The sequence below is a fragment of the Molothrus ater genome, chromosome 17 (assembly GCF_012460135.2).
Source record: "Molothrus ater isolate BHLD 08-10-18 breed brown headed cowbird chromosome 17, BPBGC_Mater_1.1, whole genome shotgun sequence".
In the NCBI taxonomy this organism is placed as follows: domain Eukaryota; kingdom Metazoa; phylum Chordata; class Aves; order Passeriformes; family Icteridae; genus Molothrus; species Molothrus ater.
The window spans coordinates 7,722,633-7,739,725 of record NC_050494.2 but is presented as its reverse complement, the minus strand read 5'-3'; the positions used below and the strand labels follow the sequence as shown (position 1 = coordinate 7,739,725).

Below are 17,093 nucleotides of genomic sequence, written 5' to 3'. Positions count from 1 at the left end.
ACCCCAGCACTGCTGCTGCCGCCCTCCTCCTTCCTGCCTTTCCCAGCTCTCCGGAGAGATCTCCTCACCCCGCAGTAAAGTCCCATCGCTTTGTTTCCAATGTTCAAGGGACTGAGCGATCAAGGGTCAGGCAGCAGAGCTCCTCTCTGCAAGGGGAAGTCAGATCCTGCTGCTGCACTCACAGGGCACACCCAAACATTGGAGCGGGGCTCCCGGCACCACTCAGGGTTTGGAAAACAAAATCCTTGCTTCTCTCCTTATCTCCAGTCCAACATTCACAGCTGCTCTACAGACATTCACAGCCAATATTTTCTACCCAGCAGAAGCAGACACTCACATGTGCAGGGCTCACACTCCACATTTCTGTCCCACTTTCCATTCACGATCTTCAAGCACTGTGCCTGCAAGTGTCCGCTGAGCTTCCCAACTTCCCAACTTCGCTGCGAGTTAGAAAACTCCTCCTCGTATTACAAAACTGGAAACCCCGGGTACCGACAGCCACCCTGGCTGGTCCAAGAACACAACGAGTCGCTGGCAGATCCAGAAACCTAATCAAGCCCCCCGGACTGCAAGGCTGTAATTGCTAGACAATGTTTCTTCACCAAAGCTCTTCCTCCTGGAGAGCAACCTCTCACAGCACGGGCTGGAGCAGGGCAGGGGGGGAAGCTACTCTTATAACCTCGTAAATATATGCAAGACTATCGGTAACCTGCTTATTTTACAGCCAGGCTCAGTTTCTCGGGGACTGCCTTCCAATCTCTCTCCAGTCATTTACATGCTGTGCCTCACGTTTAATATGCCAAGCTCCGAGTCTCAGGACGGTTTATTTTCTCTCTTTAAGTCCTTTTATTTTAAAGCATGTCCTTTCACGCCACAGCCTACTATCCCGATGGGATTTCCTTCCGCGGAGCAGGAACCGAGGCTGTGTGCCGTGCAACCTCCTCAGCACACAGCCACGCTCAGCTTCCCACCACAACCAGCCGTGTTTTTAGAATCAACAAAAGGCAACGCGTGACTGCCAGCCCCCAGAGCTGCTCCACTGCCACGCCGGGGCCGTGCACGACCTGCCCGGCACAGGCACCCCCGGACCTGCCAGACCTGGCCAGGACAGAGCTCCCGGTGCCCTGACCCCCGGCAGCGGCGCGCAGGGACGAGCTCTCAGGAAGGCAGCCTCATCTCCGTCTCAGCCACTGTTTAAACCCAGCCCTCTGAGCATGCCAAGAAGGTATTGAACCAGATTTGACCCTAACTTAACCAGTTCCGCGCAGAGAAAGGCTTACTAATGGAAGATAAAACACTCCGGGTCAAAGATTGGTACTGCAGCCGCAAACGCTGTGGTGGACATCGCCTCAAAGAGCCGAGCAGCCTCGCAGCACACGGGTGTACGCGGGCTGTGGCGGCGGTGAGCTGTGACTGCGCTGCCTACTCGTGTGTACAATTCCCACACCAAAGAGAACATCCCCGGCGCTCTTTGTCAGGTCACTTACGTCCTTATTTACCGCGATTGCCGCCGATTTCTACGGGACCCGGCAAAACCCGAGTAATTTCCTAGTTCCCGAAAATGGGCAAAACAGATGATTTTAACGGCAAACGACAAATGGAAGAGGAAGGGAAGCTCATCCCCTTCGCCCCCTCCCCCTTCTCTAAGAGCTCTTCTGGGAACCCCCCGAGCATTCCCACAGCCCCGAGGCGCGGGGAGCTGCCAGGGCGGGGGGCGGCCCCGCAGCCCCTTCCCGGAGTCGCTGCCCCGTTCTTGCTGTTCAGCGGGGAGGTGCTGAACGCGGGGCTGGGGGGACCGGGCTGCACGACTCCCACCACCACCACCCCGGAGCCCCGCACCTGCCTCCCCCGCACCTGAACTTGCTCACAGGCGTTTGCTTTTCCATGCGAGGTGGGGACGGTGACTGATACCGCGCGGTGTGAAAGGGCACTTTGCTCTTCCCCCAGCACCGGGAAGCGAGTGTCGGGGTGTGGGGGGGGGACGGACCCGGTTTTGGAGGCGGTGGCCAAGAGGAGCAGCGCTGTGGGCTGAACAGCCGGGGGTCCCCCTGTCCCCACCCTCCCCGACGGCCGCGGGACCCCGGTGGGACGCGGTTCCCACGCGTGTGTCCCCGCGGCAGCGAGGTGCGAGGCGCCGGGCGAGAGTCCCCGTCCCCGTCCTACCCCCTCCCGCAGGTAAACAGATACACCCGCGATGGAGCCCTGCCCGCGCGTGTGCGGGGCTCAGCGTGCGGCGAGGATTGACACGTAAGTAGGGCTTTACCTCCAGGGAGGCGGCTATTTCCAGCACAATCCCCTCTCGGGGTCGGGGCTGCTGGTGATGGCGGCGCGGGGCCGGTGCCCGGGGATGGCCGGGGACGGAGCGCTCCCGCCGCCGCCTCCTCCCACTTTCTTCGGCGCTTTTGTGCTCTTCCGGGCGCGGGGGAGCCGCGCCGGGCGCGGGGAAGGACGCGCCGCCCTCCCCCCCCCGCCGCCGGGCAGCCGGGCGGGCGACCCGCAACTTCCCGGGGCCGCGGGGCGGCCGCTCCCCCCGGAGTTGGGGCCGGGCCCCGCGGCCACCGCCCCCCCCCCGCCCCGCCCCGCCCCGCCCGCCGGTGCCCCCCCCCCTCCTCCCCAGCCCCGCAGCGCCGCGGCCGCGTGGAGCCCCCGCGCATCTCCCCCCGCCCGCCGCCCCGGGGCCGGTAGCGGAGCCCCCCGCGGGCGGGCGCCTACCTGGAGCGGAGCCCGGGGCCTGCCGGCCTGCGCCAGCCCGGCGGCGCGGCGGGGAGCGCGGGGCGGAGGGACGGAGGGACGGAGGGAGGGGGCCCGGGCTGGCGGCGCTCCGGAGAGGCTGACAGCCAGCTGCTGCCCGGGGAGAGGGGCCGGCGCTGCGGAGCGCGTCACTCCCGGCTCCCGGGGGGGGGGCCGGGGAGGCGGAGGGGGGCGAGCGGGGCCCGGCCGCGGGCGGAGGGGGCGGGGGCGGCGGGGGAAGGGGAGCGGGGCCGCGGGGGGCGGGCGCACCGGGCCGGGCGCGGCGGGGGGCGCGGAGCCGCGCCTGGAAGAGCACATTGTGGAGGGCCGGGAGGGCCCTTCCCCGGGAGGAGACAATGTCCAGGGCCGGGCGCCTGCTGGAGAGCGCGAGAATGCGCGGCCGGGGCACGGTACGGATCGGTTCGGATCGGCCGGGAGGGCCGCTACCCGCCCGGGCATCCTCCGCTCCGCACGGCCCGCGGGGCTGCAGCCGATCCGGGGACCCTCCGCTCGGCACAGCACCGGAGGCTGCCGCCCGTCACGGCCCGGCCCGGGGACCCTGTGCCCGTCCGGCTCGGTGCGGCCCCGGCAGCTCCGTCCCTGGGTCCGGCCGTGCGCGGGTGTAAGTGCGGGGCCCCTGCAGCGAGCCCCGGGCGCGGGGGGTCCCGCAGCCCCTTCCCCGCGCGGTGGGTGCCGCGGTGCCGAATCCTTTTGTTCCCGAGGATTCTCCTTCGCTCCGCGGGAGCAGAAGAACCCCGCGCTGCCGGCAGCACCATCAGCCGCCGCCACAGCCTCCGAAGGCTGGAGCAGGGCTGTTGGCAAACCAGCGGCTTGCCCAGCACAGCCCTGGGCAGGGCACCGGCTGCCAGATCCCCGGGAGGATGGGGATGCTGCGCCCCAGCTCTGGCAGGGCAGCACTGGGGGTCCTGGGATCCCCCAGGCTGGGACTCGCTCCCAGGCTGGGCTCCGAGGGCAGTGGGTCAATGACCTCTATCTTAGTTTGGGATCACCATGATGGGATGGTGATCCCCACCACAGTGATGGATGCCAGCATTGCAGCATCCCCCTCCCCAGCCCACCTCATGTTTCACTATTTAATGGTTACAAAGGAAATGGTTTATGAAACAAACCAAGTGTAGCAGTTCAGTGTCGAGCCTGCAATAGGCTGGTACCAGAAATGGTGCCAGAGACAGCATGGGAACTGCCAGGTTTGGGTTAGTGGGGATGTCCAATTGTGATGTTATCTGTTCCAGCGTTAACCACCTCACTGCCAGGGAAGAGGCAAGGGAAGAGGGTGGCTTAGGAAGATCTGAGGCCAGAGGTGAAAATGGGCATCACTCACTACATTTCCACGTCCTCCAGGCTGGTCAGGAGCCAGAGGCTGAAATGCAAGCACGGGAGCCCTGGGGGCCTTCTGCAGGAGGCGGATGGCTGGGAGGCCAGCAGGCTGTGAGCCCCCAGCCACAGGGACTTCTCTACACTCCCTTCCAGCTCCATGGCTGCTGCTCCTCCCTGAATCTAAAATAAAATCCTGACCATTTAAGGTGAACAGGAGCCTTGCCGAGGACCTCAGCAGAGCGGGCTTTAACCCCTTCCCATTGCTGGGCTTTGTTTACTCCTTGCACTTCCTTTGGCTTCAAGCTAGAGCGGCTTAAAGCCATTTGAGAGAGCACATCCCCTGGGACCAGAGTGCCTGTCCCTCCATTTGGTGAGCTTGCAGAGGACACAAACTGGCCAGGATGCGAGTTTGAAGCACAGTCACTATTCTGTGCTGCCTCACCATGTGGACACTCTTATTTTATACTAAGTGCCTTTGTGTGGGTTAGCTTAATCCACTTTGGAAATGGATTAACCTAAATTTCACATCGGCAAACTTAGTGTGGAACAGCCGGGTCCACACAGGGAGTGAGGGAGGAAGAGCCATTCAGCAAGAGCTGCTGGGCAGGAGCTGTTCCCTGTGCAGGAGAGGGGTCCTGACCCCAAGGGGGGTCACCGCTGTTACAAGTGGGGTCATGAGCCCGACAGAAATGCAATTGTTTGTGCCAGCACACGGGGTCACGAGGCTGGCAGAAGTGGGGCTCACCAGCGGAAGAGGGGCTGCCTCCAGAAACAGCCTGGGAGGCTCTGGGAAACGGCCCTCCAAGCGCCTTTCTAGTGGGTACTTTTCGGATTCAAATTGTCTAGGGGGAAATAACTGGCAATTAGATATAGAATTGGTAATAATAATTTATCGACTTGTCAGGAACAAGGGTAAGTGCCTTACGAGATTACACATTAAAAAAAACGCACACCATAACAAACCAGTGCTGCTGTTACTATATCATATATATAATATACATCAAATATATTATTTATAAGTCACTTCCTTCCCTCTCTCTTCACAATGTGTTCATTACCTCTGGTACCTGCCAGCCCCCTCACATGGACACAGATCTGCCCATGCAGAGACCCTGGGGCTCCCTGGGTCCTCCTGGATTCCCCCAGAGCCGAGCTGCAGGTCCTGGGAAGAGCCATGTCCCAGCTGTGACAGCACCCCCACCACAGAGCCTGCCCGAGCACCAGGCACTGATGCTTCCAAGGGCATCGCTAACAATGACCTGACCTCATCTGTTGTCGTTTCCTAAGGCAAGGCTCCACAAGAATACCAGGACTGCTGTCAAACCCAGGAATACACGACATTTAAGGCGCTGCAGGAGCTTAATTGAATGGTTGTGGTGCTATGGATTGTGGGCACAGGGATCTAGTGGTGGGAGCAGGGACTGCAGGCTCTGGCCATCACGCCAGAGGAGTCACTGACTCATGGACGACCTTGTGCGAGTCACTTGATGTTCTTGTGCCTCTGAAAAGTAGGTTAAATAACAAACGGGACCTCCTGCATTGGGTCCTCCGTGACCATCAAACCCTGCTGAGGAATAAGCAGTGAAATGCGATTCTCTCGGGGCAAGGCCAGGAGGGAAATGGGCAGGAGGGACTGAGGGAGGGCATGGCATGAGGGGCAGACACAGCTTTTATCCACACTGTGCCTTATCTGCCATCCAGAGCAGAGTCAGGTTAAAAATGGAGGGTAAAGATTTGGGAAACTTCATTATAGACCAGGTTCCTTGTGGACTAAGGGCTGTATTCCCACTTTATCCTGATCACTCCTTCCTTAGAAGCAGCAGTGGTTAGTATCTGGCATGGGCATCAATAAAAGGGGTTTTCTCCTCCCAGGAGCCAAGACCAAGAGAAGAAAAGGAAATACAGCTCTGTATTTCACACCAGTCACTGCCAAATACAAGAGCAGGAAAGGAGTTGTTTCTGTGGATAGAATTTTCTTCTTCTGGTGTACAGGGAATGGGTGTTTGATGGGACAGGTCCCTGACAGTCAAATATCCCCTAACATTCCTTTCCACTGCCCAAATACACAGCCCCAGCAGCGATGTCTGCACTGCTCTATACAGTGAGGACAGCCCTCACAGCTTATCTCTTGCTCCCCCAAATCAGAATTGAGTAACCACACACCGAACCCTCATTAAACCCATTTTTGGCCATTCTCAAGCATTCCACACAATTCAGAATCCATCCTTGTGAGTAAAACTGACTCCTCAGCTCCTTCTGAGCACACACAACTCCTGGTGTGGGTCTGAAGGGTGTGTGCAAGCAGACAAGGTGCAAACCTGCCCGTGCAGGTTGAACAGCAGCAGAAACAAAAGCAAGCACACAATTCAAGGTTAAAAAGCTGAACCACACAGCTTCATCTTCTGTAATAACGGAAATCATTAATAACAGTTTGCACTCTCAAAGTAGTTGCCATCCAAGATCTTGAAGAGCTTTATTAGTGAGCAAGACCTCAGAAGTCTCTCTAAGGTATTATCCCCTTTTTAAAGGGAGAAGGCAATTAAGAAACAGCTATTTGTGTGACTTGATCAAAGTCAGTGTACAGCACGTCAGCACCTGAGCTTTGAGATGATGCAGAACAGCCCACCATGCACAGCTTTCCACAGGAACAAGACAGATCCAACTGGATCCATGAGACTACTCCATGGATGTTGCAATTGTGTTTTCCTCACTCTGAGGCTGACATCTTTACTTCTTCCCCAGCCCCACTTTACAGACCCTGAACCAAAACCTCATTTCCAGTTCTACTGGGAACAGCTGCCTTTGATGCTGGTTAGCACACAAGGGGATGGGCAGCAGCTCTCCTTACCAAACAGAGAATGTACTGGGAAGAAATGAGGAATAAAGAGAGATAGAGAGCCTTCTGGCCCTGCTTATTCAGTGTTCCCAGACACAAGGTCCTGCAGCTTGGCTGTAGCAGGCTTCTGAGACCAGGTAACAGGCCCCAGGAAAGGTGTGTGTGGTGAGAGTGATCAGTCCCAATGTCCCAGGGGTGGATCTGCATGACAACCACAGCCCTACTAAAAGCCAGAGAAACTTCTAAACATCCCCCAGCCACTACTCCAGGACCTTAGCTGAGCTGCACAACACCATAGGGAAGTGAAGAGAGAGTGGGGAAGGGACCACTGGTGCACGAGAATGGACTGGAGCTGTGACATGGAGCAACTAAATGCACCTGAGTACTTCAGGGGGGTGAATTGTCCCCAGCACCACTAGAAACAGGCAATGCCACCTCCTTTATTATAGAAAACACCATGATTAGCCCCAAAACAGCAAAGAGCCAGAGCCTTGGCAGCACTTCTCACTGGAAGACAAGAGCTGCAGCGGCAGGACCGACCCCAGCCTGCCCACGTTGGTCTCACACTGTTTGCTCACAGCACACGTCATTCTGAACAAACAGAGCTCACCTGGAGCACTGGGACCTGACACCTCCACACAGTGGGAAATAAAAGCTGCCGAGTTTTTACTAGCTGGGAATGCCAGAGTTAATTGCCAGTAAAAAAAAAAAAGAGTTGCCCTTCACTGAAAGCCACCCATTCACACCAGGGTGAAACCAGGCTAAATGGATCGGTCATCTGACCTCCTGCATCTCATGAGCCTTTAGGCCAAGGATGAAAGTTTTCCTAAAGCATCTTTGCCAGTAAAGAACGCTGCTGTGACAGCTGGACCTGGCTTTGCCCGGACTAACTCTGCGGTTTAGAGCAGATCCGAAGTTTCCCAGGCAAAGCCGGCTCCCGGCGGCAGAAGCTCTGTCCCCACTAGAGGGCTGCGCAGGCGAGCAGCGAGGAAATCTGTTCCTGACTCGGTGTCTCCCTGTGCCTACGGCCGGTGCTCCCTTCTGTGCCTAAGGGTGTGTTCAAGGAACTTCTCCAGTGCTCAAAAATTGTTTTAAAAATTAGCATCAGGAAACAAATATCCCAAACCATGACAAAACTTCGTGAATGAGAACTATCTAGAGCTCAAGTCAAGTTGATCTAGAGGTATTTATTCCCCCGGAGATGTTTAACACCCTCTTTAATGGACTGGGAAGTACCTTATCATCCTCATGTGATGTAAACGCATCATCCCACTTCCTGTCAAGTACTGCCTGCTTCTGCCCTCCTCACCTCTGTGAACACACACAGTTTTTCTTCAGGATGCCTACATAAAACAGCTAAATCCAGGTCCTAGGGCTTGTCCAGCAGCTGCCAGCTCTGCCAAATTTGCTCCTGGTCTCTGGACTATGTGGAATGAGATGTCTGCAATTCTTACTACTGAACTTCCAGGCTGAAAATGAAAACCCAGTGTGCCTTCCTGTGTGGCTGCAGGCTCCCCTCCCCGCTTTCTGCACCCCCAGGACTGGCTGGAGATGGCTCCAAAGCAGAAGGAAGGGAGTGAGCTGCCAGGGGAAGATGCATCTTAGCTGCTCTCAGAGCCTCTGAGACACTGAAGTGAGCAAGCACAGTAATGGGCAGGCCAGGGAAAAAGGAGAGGAATTCACATTGCCAACCAGCCTCTGGTCATGAGGCTCTGTGAGCTCTCAAACCCTGCAGAGGCTTGATCCTCACCAGCACCAGACAAGACCAACTCCTTGCACATGGGTGGGATTTAAGCCCCTGCACCCCCTTCCAGGATGATCCAGCTGTCTGAGCTAAAACATTGCTTGAAATAGCGCTCTGAAAACCACCTCACATCCATGCACTGTCACACACTCCAGGCTTACAGGGAAATTACTGGATGGATGGGATTTGTGATGGTGCAGGACAAGGCTCTGTCCCTCTCAAACACAAGTCAGTGCATCAAAGCCATAGCAACAAGGAAAACACTCTTCTTATTTCCCATCCAAGAGCAGCTCCTGCCATTCACTGATTGCGTGACCTTCTGCCAGCAGCCACTGAAGCAATCTTTGAAAACGTTTCTGTATCATTTAAACCTGGTTACTTGGCCCTGGACTGTTCCTGCCAAGGTAGCAGCAACAACTCTGGAGCAGAGAGAGCCTGGCATTTCAGTGCTGAGATTTGTCCTCTTAAAATCTTTCTATTCCTTCTGTCACCAGTGGAAACCCTGCCCAACAGCAGCATAAAAAATAAATCCAAGGCTGAGGTTGAATAACAGAAAAGATTGTCTGAAAAATGACTGCAGTAGAATAACCAATCATTTAAAAATGCTAATATTTAGCATTTGAAAATGAAGTGGAAGGATCTTTACAGATAAATATCAAATATCTTCTATTCATTCCTTTTTGCTGCTAGATTGGGACGGTCAGGAGTTCAGAGATGCTTAATGCTTTGGTAGATACTATGAAATGGGGCTAATTCAGCACCCTGGAAAGGGTAAGGGGCTTGGTTTTTCACACATGTGAGAACTGGTAAAAAAATGGGGATAAAGGAAGGTTCCCACTCCAGAAGAACCTGCATGTCCTACTGAACCCAGTATAAGCAACACGGGTCTCTGCTGTTTTCCACTGTCCCAGAACAGATGTTCGGACTCCAAAAAATATATAGAGATATATTCTGTGGGAACTCTTCCTTTTGTGAGCAACCACATAAAGAGCTTCTTTTCTGACAGGTTTTTGTCCCTAAGCAGGGATAAAATGCTTTCTTTAAGGTTCTCCTGGCTGTGCTTCCTTCTGGAGACACTGGTGCCCTAATACTGATGTGCTTAGCAGCACTAATAGATTACACTTACATGCACTATTTTTTTTCCCTGAATAATGAAGTTAAAAGGCCACTTTGGCATAAATTCACTCATTGTTACCCTAAGTGAAGTGAGTTTCTCCTGGTGCTGCTGCATACAAATAATTGCTTTTGGCCAAAGCCAAGGGAAACATGAGTCCACTGCTTAATTTATTTCTATTAACACCATCAAATGTTAGTGAGAGCGAGGCAGCAAAGTGGCAGCGCTCAGCGAGAGCAGCCTGGATGTGCTGGTAGATAAAACCCTTGCAGGGGATATCTGCATAGGGCAAATTTAAGAAGGAGGTTGTATTTTCTGACTGTTTGGCATTTGCTTAAAAGTCAGAATTATTTCTACTGTCTTCAGAGGGCTCTTTCAGTTGGCAAACACCTGGAACTCCAAAAGCTGCAACACCTGAACTGTGCAACCCTAACCATCACCCTGTGTCACACAGCCCTTGTTTCACACACCATGCTCCACACAGACTGCCAGGTTCCTCCAGGAAAAAAAAGGATGGCACTGTTTTCTTTCCAGTGCAGTGTATGAATAAATAGAATAAAATTGGCAGGGGAGTGCTTGTGGAGGGACCTGACCCCTGTTATTTGCATTATTACACACATTATCTTCAGGTAGCCTCAGCATTAGCAGCTCCAGGTCCAGCCACAGCTGCCTCAGGAGTGTGGCACTTGTTTTCATTCAAGTTACACCAGGGGAGGTTTAGGTTGAATCAGGAAAAATTTTTTCACCAAAGGGGTTGTCCAGCCCTGGAACAGGCTGCCCACCATCCCTGGAGGGATTTAAGCCATGTCAGTGTGGCACCTGGGGACATGGTTTACTGGTGGGCTTGGCAGTGCTGGGGAAATGGTTGGATTCAATGATCCTGAAGATCTTTTCAACCTAAATAATTCTATTGATTCCTCAGGGGAAGCCAGGGAACGTCCCATGTCAGGAGAGACTGCACTCAAATCCTGCTGGATTTTCCCCAGCCATCTGAATCCTCTCCAGACTTTTGTCATGATGGAAAATTTCAACGCTTCAGAAGTCTGAGCAATAGGACTGATCCTTTTTTTACTTTGCTCTCAGGAATCAGTTTCAGTAATACAGTGAACAGCAATTTTTACTTCTTCCAAACAGGTTTTTCCCTTGGCTGCTACAGCTTGAAAAGCTTCGAAAGCTGTGCTGCAGTGTAACGACAGGAGCACAGGAGAAGGAAAACTTTGGAGGCAGGGAATAACATCAAACCATTTGATTTATGATCTAAACCAACAACTGCTGGTTGCCTCAGCTGGTCCCTTTTTGTTCCTGCATGACATATGCTTCTATTCCAATCTCTGCAAGCTTCAGGAGTATTCATGTTAGCAGCACGTTATATCGATCTAGTGACAGTTGCAGTGCAAACTGCTGCACCAAAATTCAGGGGATGAACTCTAAATTACCAACTAAAGTTCTCAAAACAAGCATCCCTAAGCAGGTAGCTCAAAAACTCAAGATCCACTACTGAAGCCTCCCAGCTTCTGGGTGGTTTGCTAGCCTGGGAGTAAGACCAAACTGCAAGGTCAGTATTTACCTGCATAAACTGCATACAGGAGTTTAATGAAGCTTTGTAGCACACTTCCCTTAAGCAGCTTCAGAGCCAAGAGGAACTGGTTGAAAATGCATAAATGGCTACAAGTCAAACTACTCAGTCCTCTGTATGTAGTAAACTTAACTTGAAGCAACCACCTCAAATGCTGGAAAGCACAGCCAGCTTTCATGGATGGCCCTGAGTCCCTGACCTTGGTGAAGAACAGGACTGCAGGGTCTGCCACACCAATGCCACTCTGCCAGGAGCTGCACCAAGACCCAGCAAACAGTGAGCAACCCAAAGGTCATTGGAACATGCTGGTCTATTTATCCAGAAGTGGTCCCAAAGTAGCAATCAGATGGCACAAAGGGGCACATCCACCCACTCCATCTGCACAGCCCAGCTGCCCCCCAAATTGTCCACAGTTCTACTGCCTGACCCATCATGAGCACAAAACCTGGCACATCAGCCTTTCACCTTTTAAAACCTAAAACAAATCCTGAAATCACTCAAGTGTCAAACAAGTGCAAAGGAAAAAGCTCTGAGACACAGAAGTGCTTCCCACCAAATGCCATTTTGTCCTCCAGCAAGAAGGTTTCACAACAGAAGTGATAGAGCAGCTCGGTATCCCTCCAGCAAACCCACACTTGGCACTTCACACCCTGGCAATGATGCTCTAACCCACATCCCTTTAGGAAGCTGCTGGATAAAAGCCCCCATCGGGTGCTCAGGCTCCCAGCAATGTTTTCCACCACAGCACCATGCAAATGCTGTCACATCTTGCCACTGGCAGCAATGTGTGAAATCAGGTTCAGGTTTCAGAGTGCTGGAAAGAAAATCCAGCACTGGCTTCCAGTGCAGATTGTGGGGAGCAAGTAAAACATACTTTTCTTTTTATAGACTGTTTCCATGGTGCACAGAGGTTCCCATAGCTAATTCTGCAGCTGCAGAACTTCAGAAAATTGCACAGCCTGGGTATAATCCTGTGGCAGGGTGCCCCATACATCCCCAAAGCAAAATCCAGTGGCTTAACACTGTCACCAAACAACAGAGCCGTGTCCCACATTGACGTGGGAGCGGAGTGGCTGCAGCTGAACCCCTCAAGTTGCTGAGCAGTTTAAGAGAGCCCCAGAGCAACCAAAGCCAGGTCTGGGCTTCAGACCCCATCTGCTAAAGCTCCCAGACATCCGTGGGAGATAAACAAATTACTACTTGCCATATTTATTTTTAAAACAATTTCTTAGAAGAACTGTATGTCTAAAGAACAAGCAGACAGTTACAACTTAATCAACCCCATCTCTGCCTCTCTCCACTGGCACAACTCTGAAGCAGCTCAGCTTCCAGAAGATGCAGGATACACTGCCTCCCAACGTGCTGTGCTTGCTCAGAGCCTCACAAGCTCAGACAAACCAGGCATTCCCAAAAACATCCTCCTGGAATCCAAGTGCCCTTCCCCATTCTCTGTTGAGCCCCTCGGCACGGGCAGATCACTCACCTGCTCCTGGGAATTCATCACCCGCAGCTTCATCTGCTTCAGGTAGGTCGAGGTGAGTGGCATGTTGTAGTCAATGATCCCAGAAACCAAGGAGGAAGGTGGCTCACTCTCTGAAGAACAGAGGAAAAGCTTTATTTAGATGAGGGACCTGCAGGTATGTTCTTGTAACTCAGGGGTATTCAGGAGAACTTCAAATCCCTGGCAAGAGCCACCCGCTGAGAGAAGGTTCCTCTAAGAACATGACCCCACCAAGAACATAATTACAGAACAGATGTTGTCTTGGAAAAAAAAAATAAATAAAAAAGCATTGCTGTCACCTGTGAAAAAAACTACACATAATGTATAATTTTTCAGTGTCCCCCAAACCTGAGGAAGAAATTGAGTCTTGCTGAAGCCTCAGAAGTGCTTCCATGCACATGGGATTTATGCAGGGGATGATGAACAAGGATCTATTTGCAGCTTGCTTCAGCATTGCAAAGTCTTGCCAATTTTGCTGTGATTCCCTCAGGTAGGAGTTAACATTAAGGCAAGGTATTAAGTATCTCTATCTGGTGATGAAGATTATTTTTAACATCCTCATTAAAGCACAAACTTAATTTTAGAGATCTTTAATTTAAATTGTTCCTGTTGATTCCTCTGGCTGCATCACATTGAGCTCTAGAGATGGCTCCAGGTTTGGATGCTCCTGCAAATCACTTTGTCTGGCCAGGCCGAGTCCACAAAGCAAATTCTCAGTGATTTCTCTGAATTCTCAAAGATTTTTCTGCTCTGCCACAACCACTACAGATCCTGCAGGACACAGAACATGAAGGTTGCTGGAATGATCTGTTCTAACACTGAATTTTCAGGCTCTCAGAATGGGTTTGTGCAGGAGGAAAGCTGCCATTGTCCACAGGGATGGCTGATGGCTACAAGCAAGATCTCTTTGCCCTCAGCACAGGCAGATGCAAGTCTGGGGAATTAATCCAGCCTTCCAGCACATGCTGAAGGGATGTGTGGTACCCACTGGACAGGGAGCTTAAGCAGCAGGGAAAGAAGGATTCTCAGGAGCTGAAGGTGAACTTATGGTGGGAGGTTTCCATTCCTGGTTCTGAATCTCCCTGGCTGCCTTGCTTTTTCTGGGGTCACTGGTTTCACAGGCATGTGTGACAGAGCCCTTTGAAAAAAAGCCTTCACAAAATGTTTTACAGCACCTCAGAAAAAGCCATCAACCCAATCCTAATGGGCCGGCTTCTCAGAAATGCTGAGTGTAAAAAAATCCTGTTGAAACTCAGCAGACCTGAAGATGCTTCACACCTCTGAAAGACCACATCTATCATGACTGATTAGGAAATTACCTGACCCCAAAACTGCCTGTAATCGACTTAAACATCACAAAGGTCTTTGCAAATCTTCTCTATCAAGACATTGACTGGGTCCATGGAAATACAATGCTTTTTTTCTCAGGTTAATCTGGTCCATTCCTGGGCAGATGGAGCATTCCTGCCTGTGGGTGCAGGGAAGGGTGGCCAGTGCCACTCAAGTCATCAACTTGCCCAAACAGGAAGGTCCAAAGCTTTTAGGAACCTTGTAAACTGATTCCTCCATCTTTTCTCATGGCTGTATGTCAGCTGTCTCTGTCATGCTTTGACCTACAGACTAGGAGCACTTATATGTCTCTGTAGGACCCAAAATAAACCTTTATTGTGCTGTGATTAAAAGATGCTAAAATCCCAGTGCTAGGGGAGCTTTTCACAGGAGCTAAACCTGCCCCAGCTGGCTGAGTCCCTAAGAGTTTGGGAAAGCATTTGCTCAGAGTATCACAGATAGAGCTGCTCTCTGCTGAGGCACAGGCATGGTGAGGGGAGTGTTTGGGATCTCTGAGGATGATAAGTTGCTCTCTGCTGAGGCACAGGCACGGTGAGGTGAGTGTTTGGGATCTCTGAGGATGATAAGTTGCTCTCCTGCCATTCCCCACTCCACTGCTCAGCGCTGCAGAGATGAATGAAGCTGAACAGGAGCAGCTCAGCAACTTCAGATGGGGAGGAAGAGGGAGGTAAGTGATCTTTTAGTGCTTAGATTCTGCCTGGAACCATTCTGATGTAAATTTGGAACAATCCCATTTGAGGACACAAATTTGTGAATTTGTGCAACTGCACTACAGAAGGGCTTGAGCCCAAGAAACCAAGCCCCCTTTTTTTTTTTTTTTCTCCTTTTTGCTAAGTTATCTGGGAAAGAAAGAAAACCTTTGTTTTCAAAGGCCTGGGGGGCTCCACGGGAACAATCCTCACATCCTGTGCCACAAGAGGAAGCTCCAGGAATCCTTTAGCTCATTTTGCAGTTATCTCTATCACATGCCCCACATGTTGGACACACAGATGGAACAAGGAGAAATGGTTTTGATCCTAGCTCCACATTTTTATCACTCCACCAGAATTACTCCTAATTTAATACCACTGTAAAGAGATCCCAGTGAAGTCCAGTGACATTCAAACCTTCCCACAAGCAAGACAATTTGCTTTTATGAATGATGTGGGTGCCCTGCAGGGTTTGATGGCAGATATATTTAATTAGGGATTTTTGTGATCACAAATTAAATGTGTTCAGATTTCTTTCACAGACAAGAGAAGTAGAAAGAGATGGGAATTACTCAAATTTTGTCATCTTACTGAGTTAAACTTTACCTGTATGTGCCTGAATGTGTGTATGCACGTGCATACACCTCAGTAATTCTTCTATGACCCCAGTGGTTTTTTTAGGTGATTTGCTCCTGATAAATTTCTGAATACGTGTTAGTGAAATCAGACACCCTTCCCCAGGAAAAGTAACCTTATCTAATCTACTCAATGCATTTTCACATGTACTTAGTCACTATTTAGGTGCTATTCAGACAGAGAAACACTTCTGTCCTTTCATTCATTCATGGTGGGTAAGACTTTTTACCTGTGGGGTCCTTTGTATTCCTGGTTGATTTATTTTTAAGAGAACTGCTAAGGGCAGAAGGTTTATGAAAATATTCACTAATTGATATTAATTTATAAATTTGTTCAGGACAGATGGGTGTCAGCCTTGATCATGGTTCCCACAGCTAGGACCACACTGAAGGGGATATCCAGAACACACTGGGGGGGATATCCAGAACCAGAGGTTCCCAGAGCTGCCTCTGAACTGGGATGGGTGTGTGCTGCTGGGAGAGGCACAGGAGATGCAGGATGGTGGGTGGGTGGAAGCCCCTGAAGGAAAACCAGGTTGGACAGGGCTTTGAGCAACCTGATCTAATGGAAGGTGTCCCTGCCCTTGGCAAGGGGTTGGAATGAGAGGGACTTTAAGGTTCCTTCCAAACGCAACCAGTCTGTGACTCTGTGAAGGACCCTCACCCATGATGGATGCAGTGTAATCCATGTGAAGGTCAGGTTTGCTCCCAGCAAGGCCAAAATTTTCTGGATGTAATTGGAAAGAGGGATCAGGCCCTTAGCTGGCAGAGTGGGAAGTGGTAATGGAGCTTCAACTAATAGAATTCACATGGAGCTGTTTGGGAGAGTTTTTGAGAGTTTTTTAAAAATATAATGAGTACAAAGCATTTCAGTCACTACCTTTGGATAGATGGCACATAATCCACTTACACAAAACCTCTGGGATGTCCATAGCTCTGCTCCCAGCAGTAAACAGTTTAATACAAGAAATTCTCAATTGTTGGGCCTTTTGTTCCTTAAATTCTGCTTCCCTTCCTGATAAGAGCTGCCAAATGAGCCACTTTGCCTTGCCACTTTTGAAACTGACCACCTCCCAGCAGTTTGCTTAGGTTTTTTCTTTAAAGTAGCAATTTTAATGGCTGAAATCAACATCACTTTGCACTTGCTTTGCACTTGACCATGAAAAACAAGTTTGTAATTCAGAAAACAACCACACAAACATTTAAGCAGCTACTCTGGAAGAGAACCTGGTCCCATCTTCTTCCCACTCCTGCTCTCTCTTACACCTAAGAAGCTGCAGATTGGAACTGCCCACAAAAGAACCATAAGGAGTCAACCACCTCAGTGGCCACACTAATTGTGTGTGTACACAGGCACAGTGTAACTGGGATTGCCAAAACACTTGCCATTATCTAACTCAGGATCCCTTGCTTATCTAGTAATTAAGTGTAAATCGCTTCTTTATCAGAAACTTCAGCTATTCAGACATATTCTGTGTCTTTCAATACAAAATTATCAGTTCCAGGGAAAAAAACTTAAGGTTATTTTTATAGACATTGAGGTTTCCACCTTCACATGATCAAGGGTTGATTGCAGCCAT

At 51.2% G+C, this 17,093-nt stretch overlaps 1 protein-coding gene across 3 annotated transcripts in view; it reads right to left on the bottom strand.

Moving 5' to 3' along the window:
* NOL4L (nucleolar protein 4 like) overlaps nucleotides 1-17,093 on the bottom strand; it is a 63,655-nt gene that overhangs the window by 24,348 nt on the left and 22,214 nt on the right. The window contains exon 4 of one of the 3 annotated variants that reach the window (XM_036395668.1): nucleotides 12,822-12,931. In XM_036395668.1, the coding sequence (XP_036251561.1) occupies nucleotides 12,822-12,931 (110 nt within the window). Of the gene's footprint in view, nucleotides 1-2,263; nucleotides 2,477-2,712; nucleotides 2,793-12,821; nucleotides 12,932-17,093 lie in introns of those variants that run through there. The other 2 variants (XM_036395669.2, XM_036395670.2) reach the window with 2 other exon arrangements.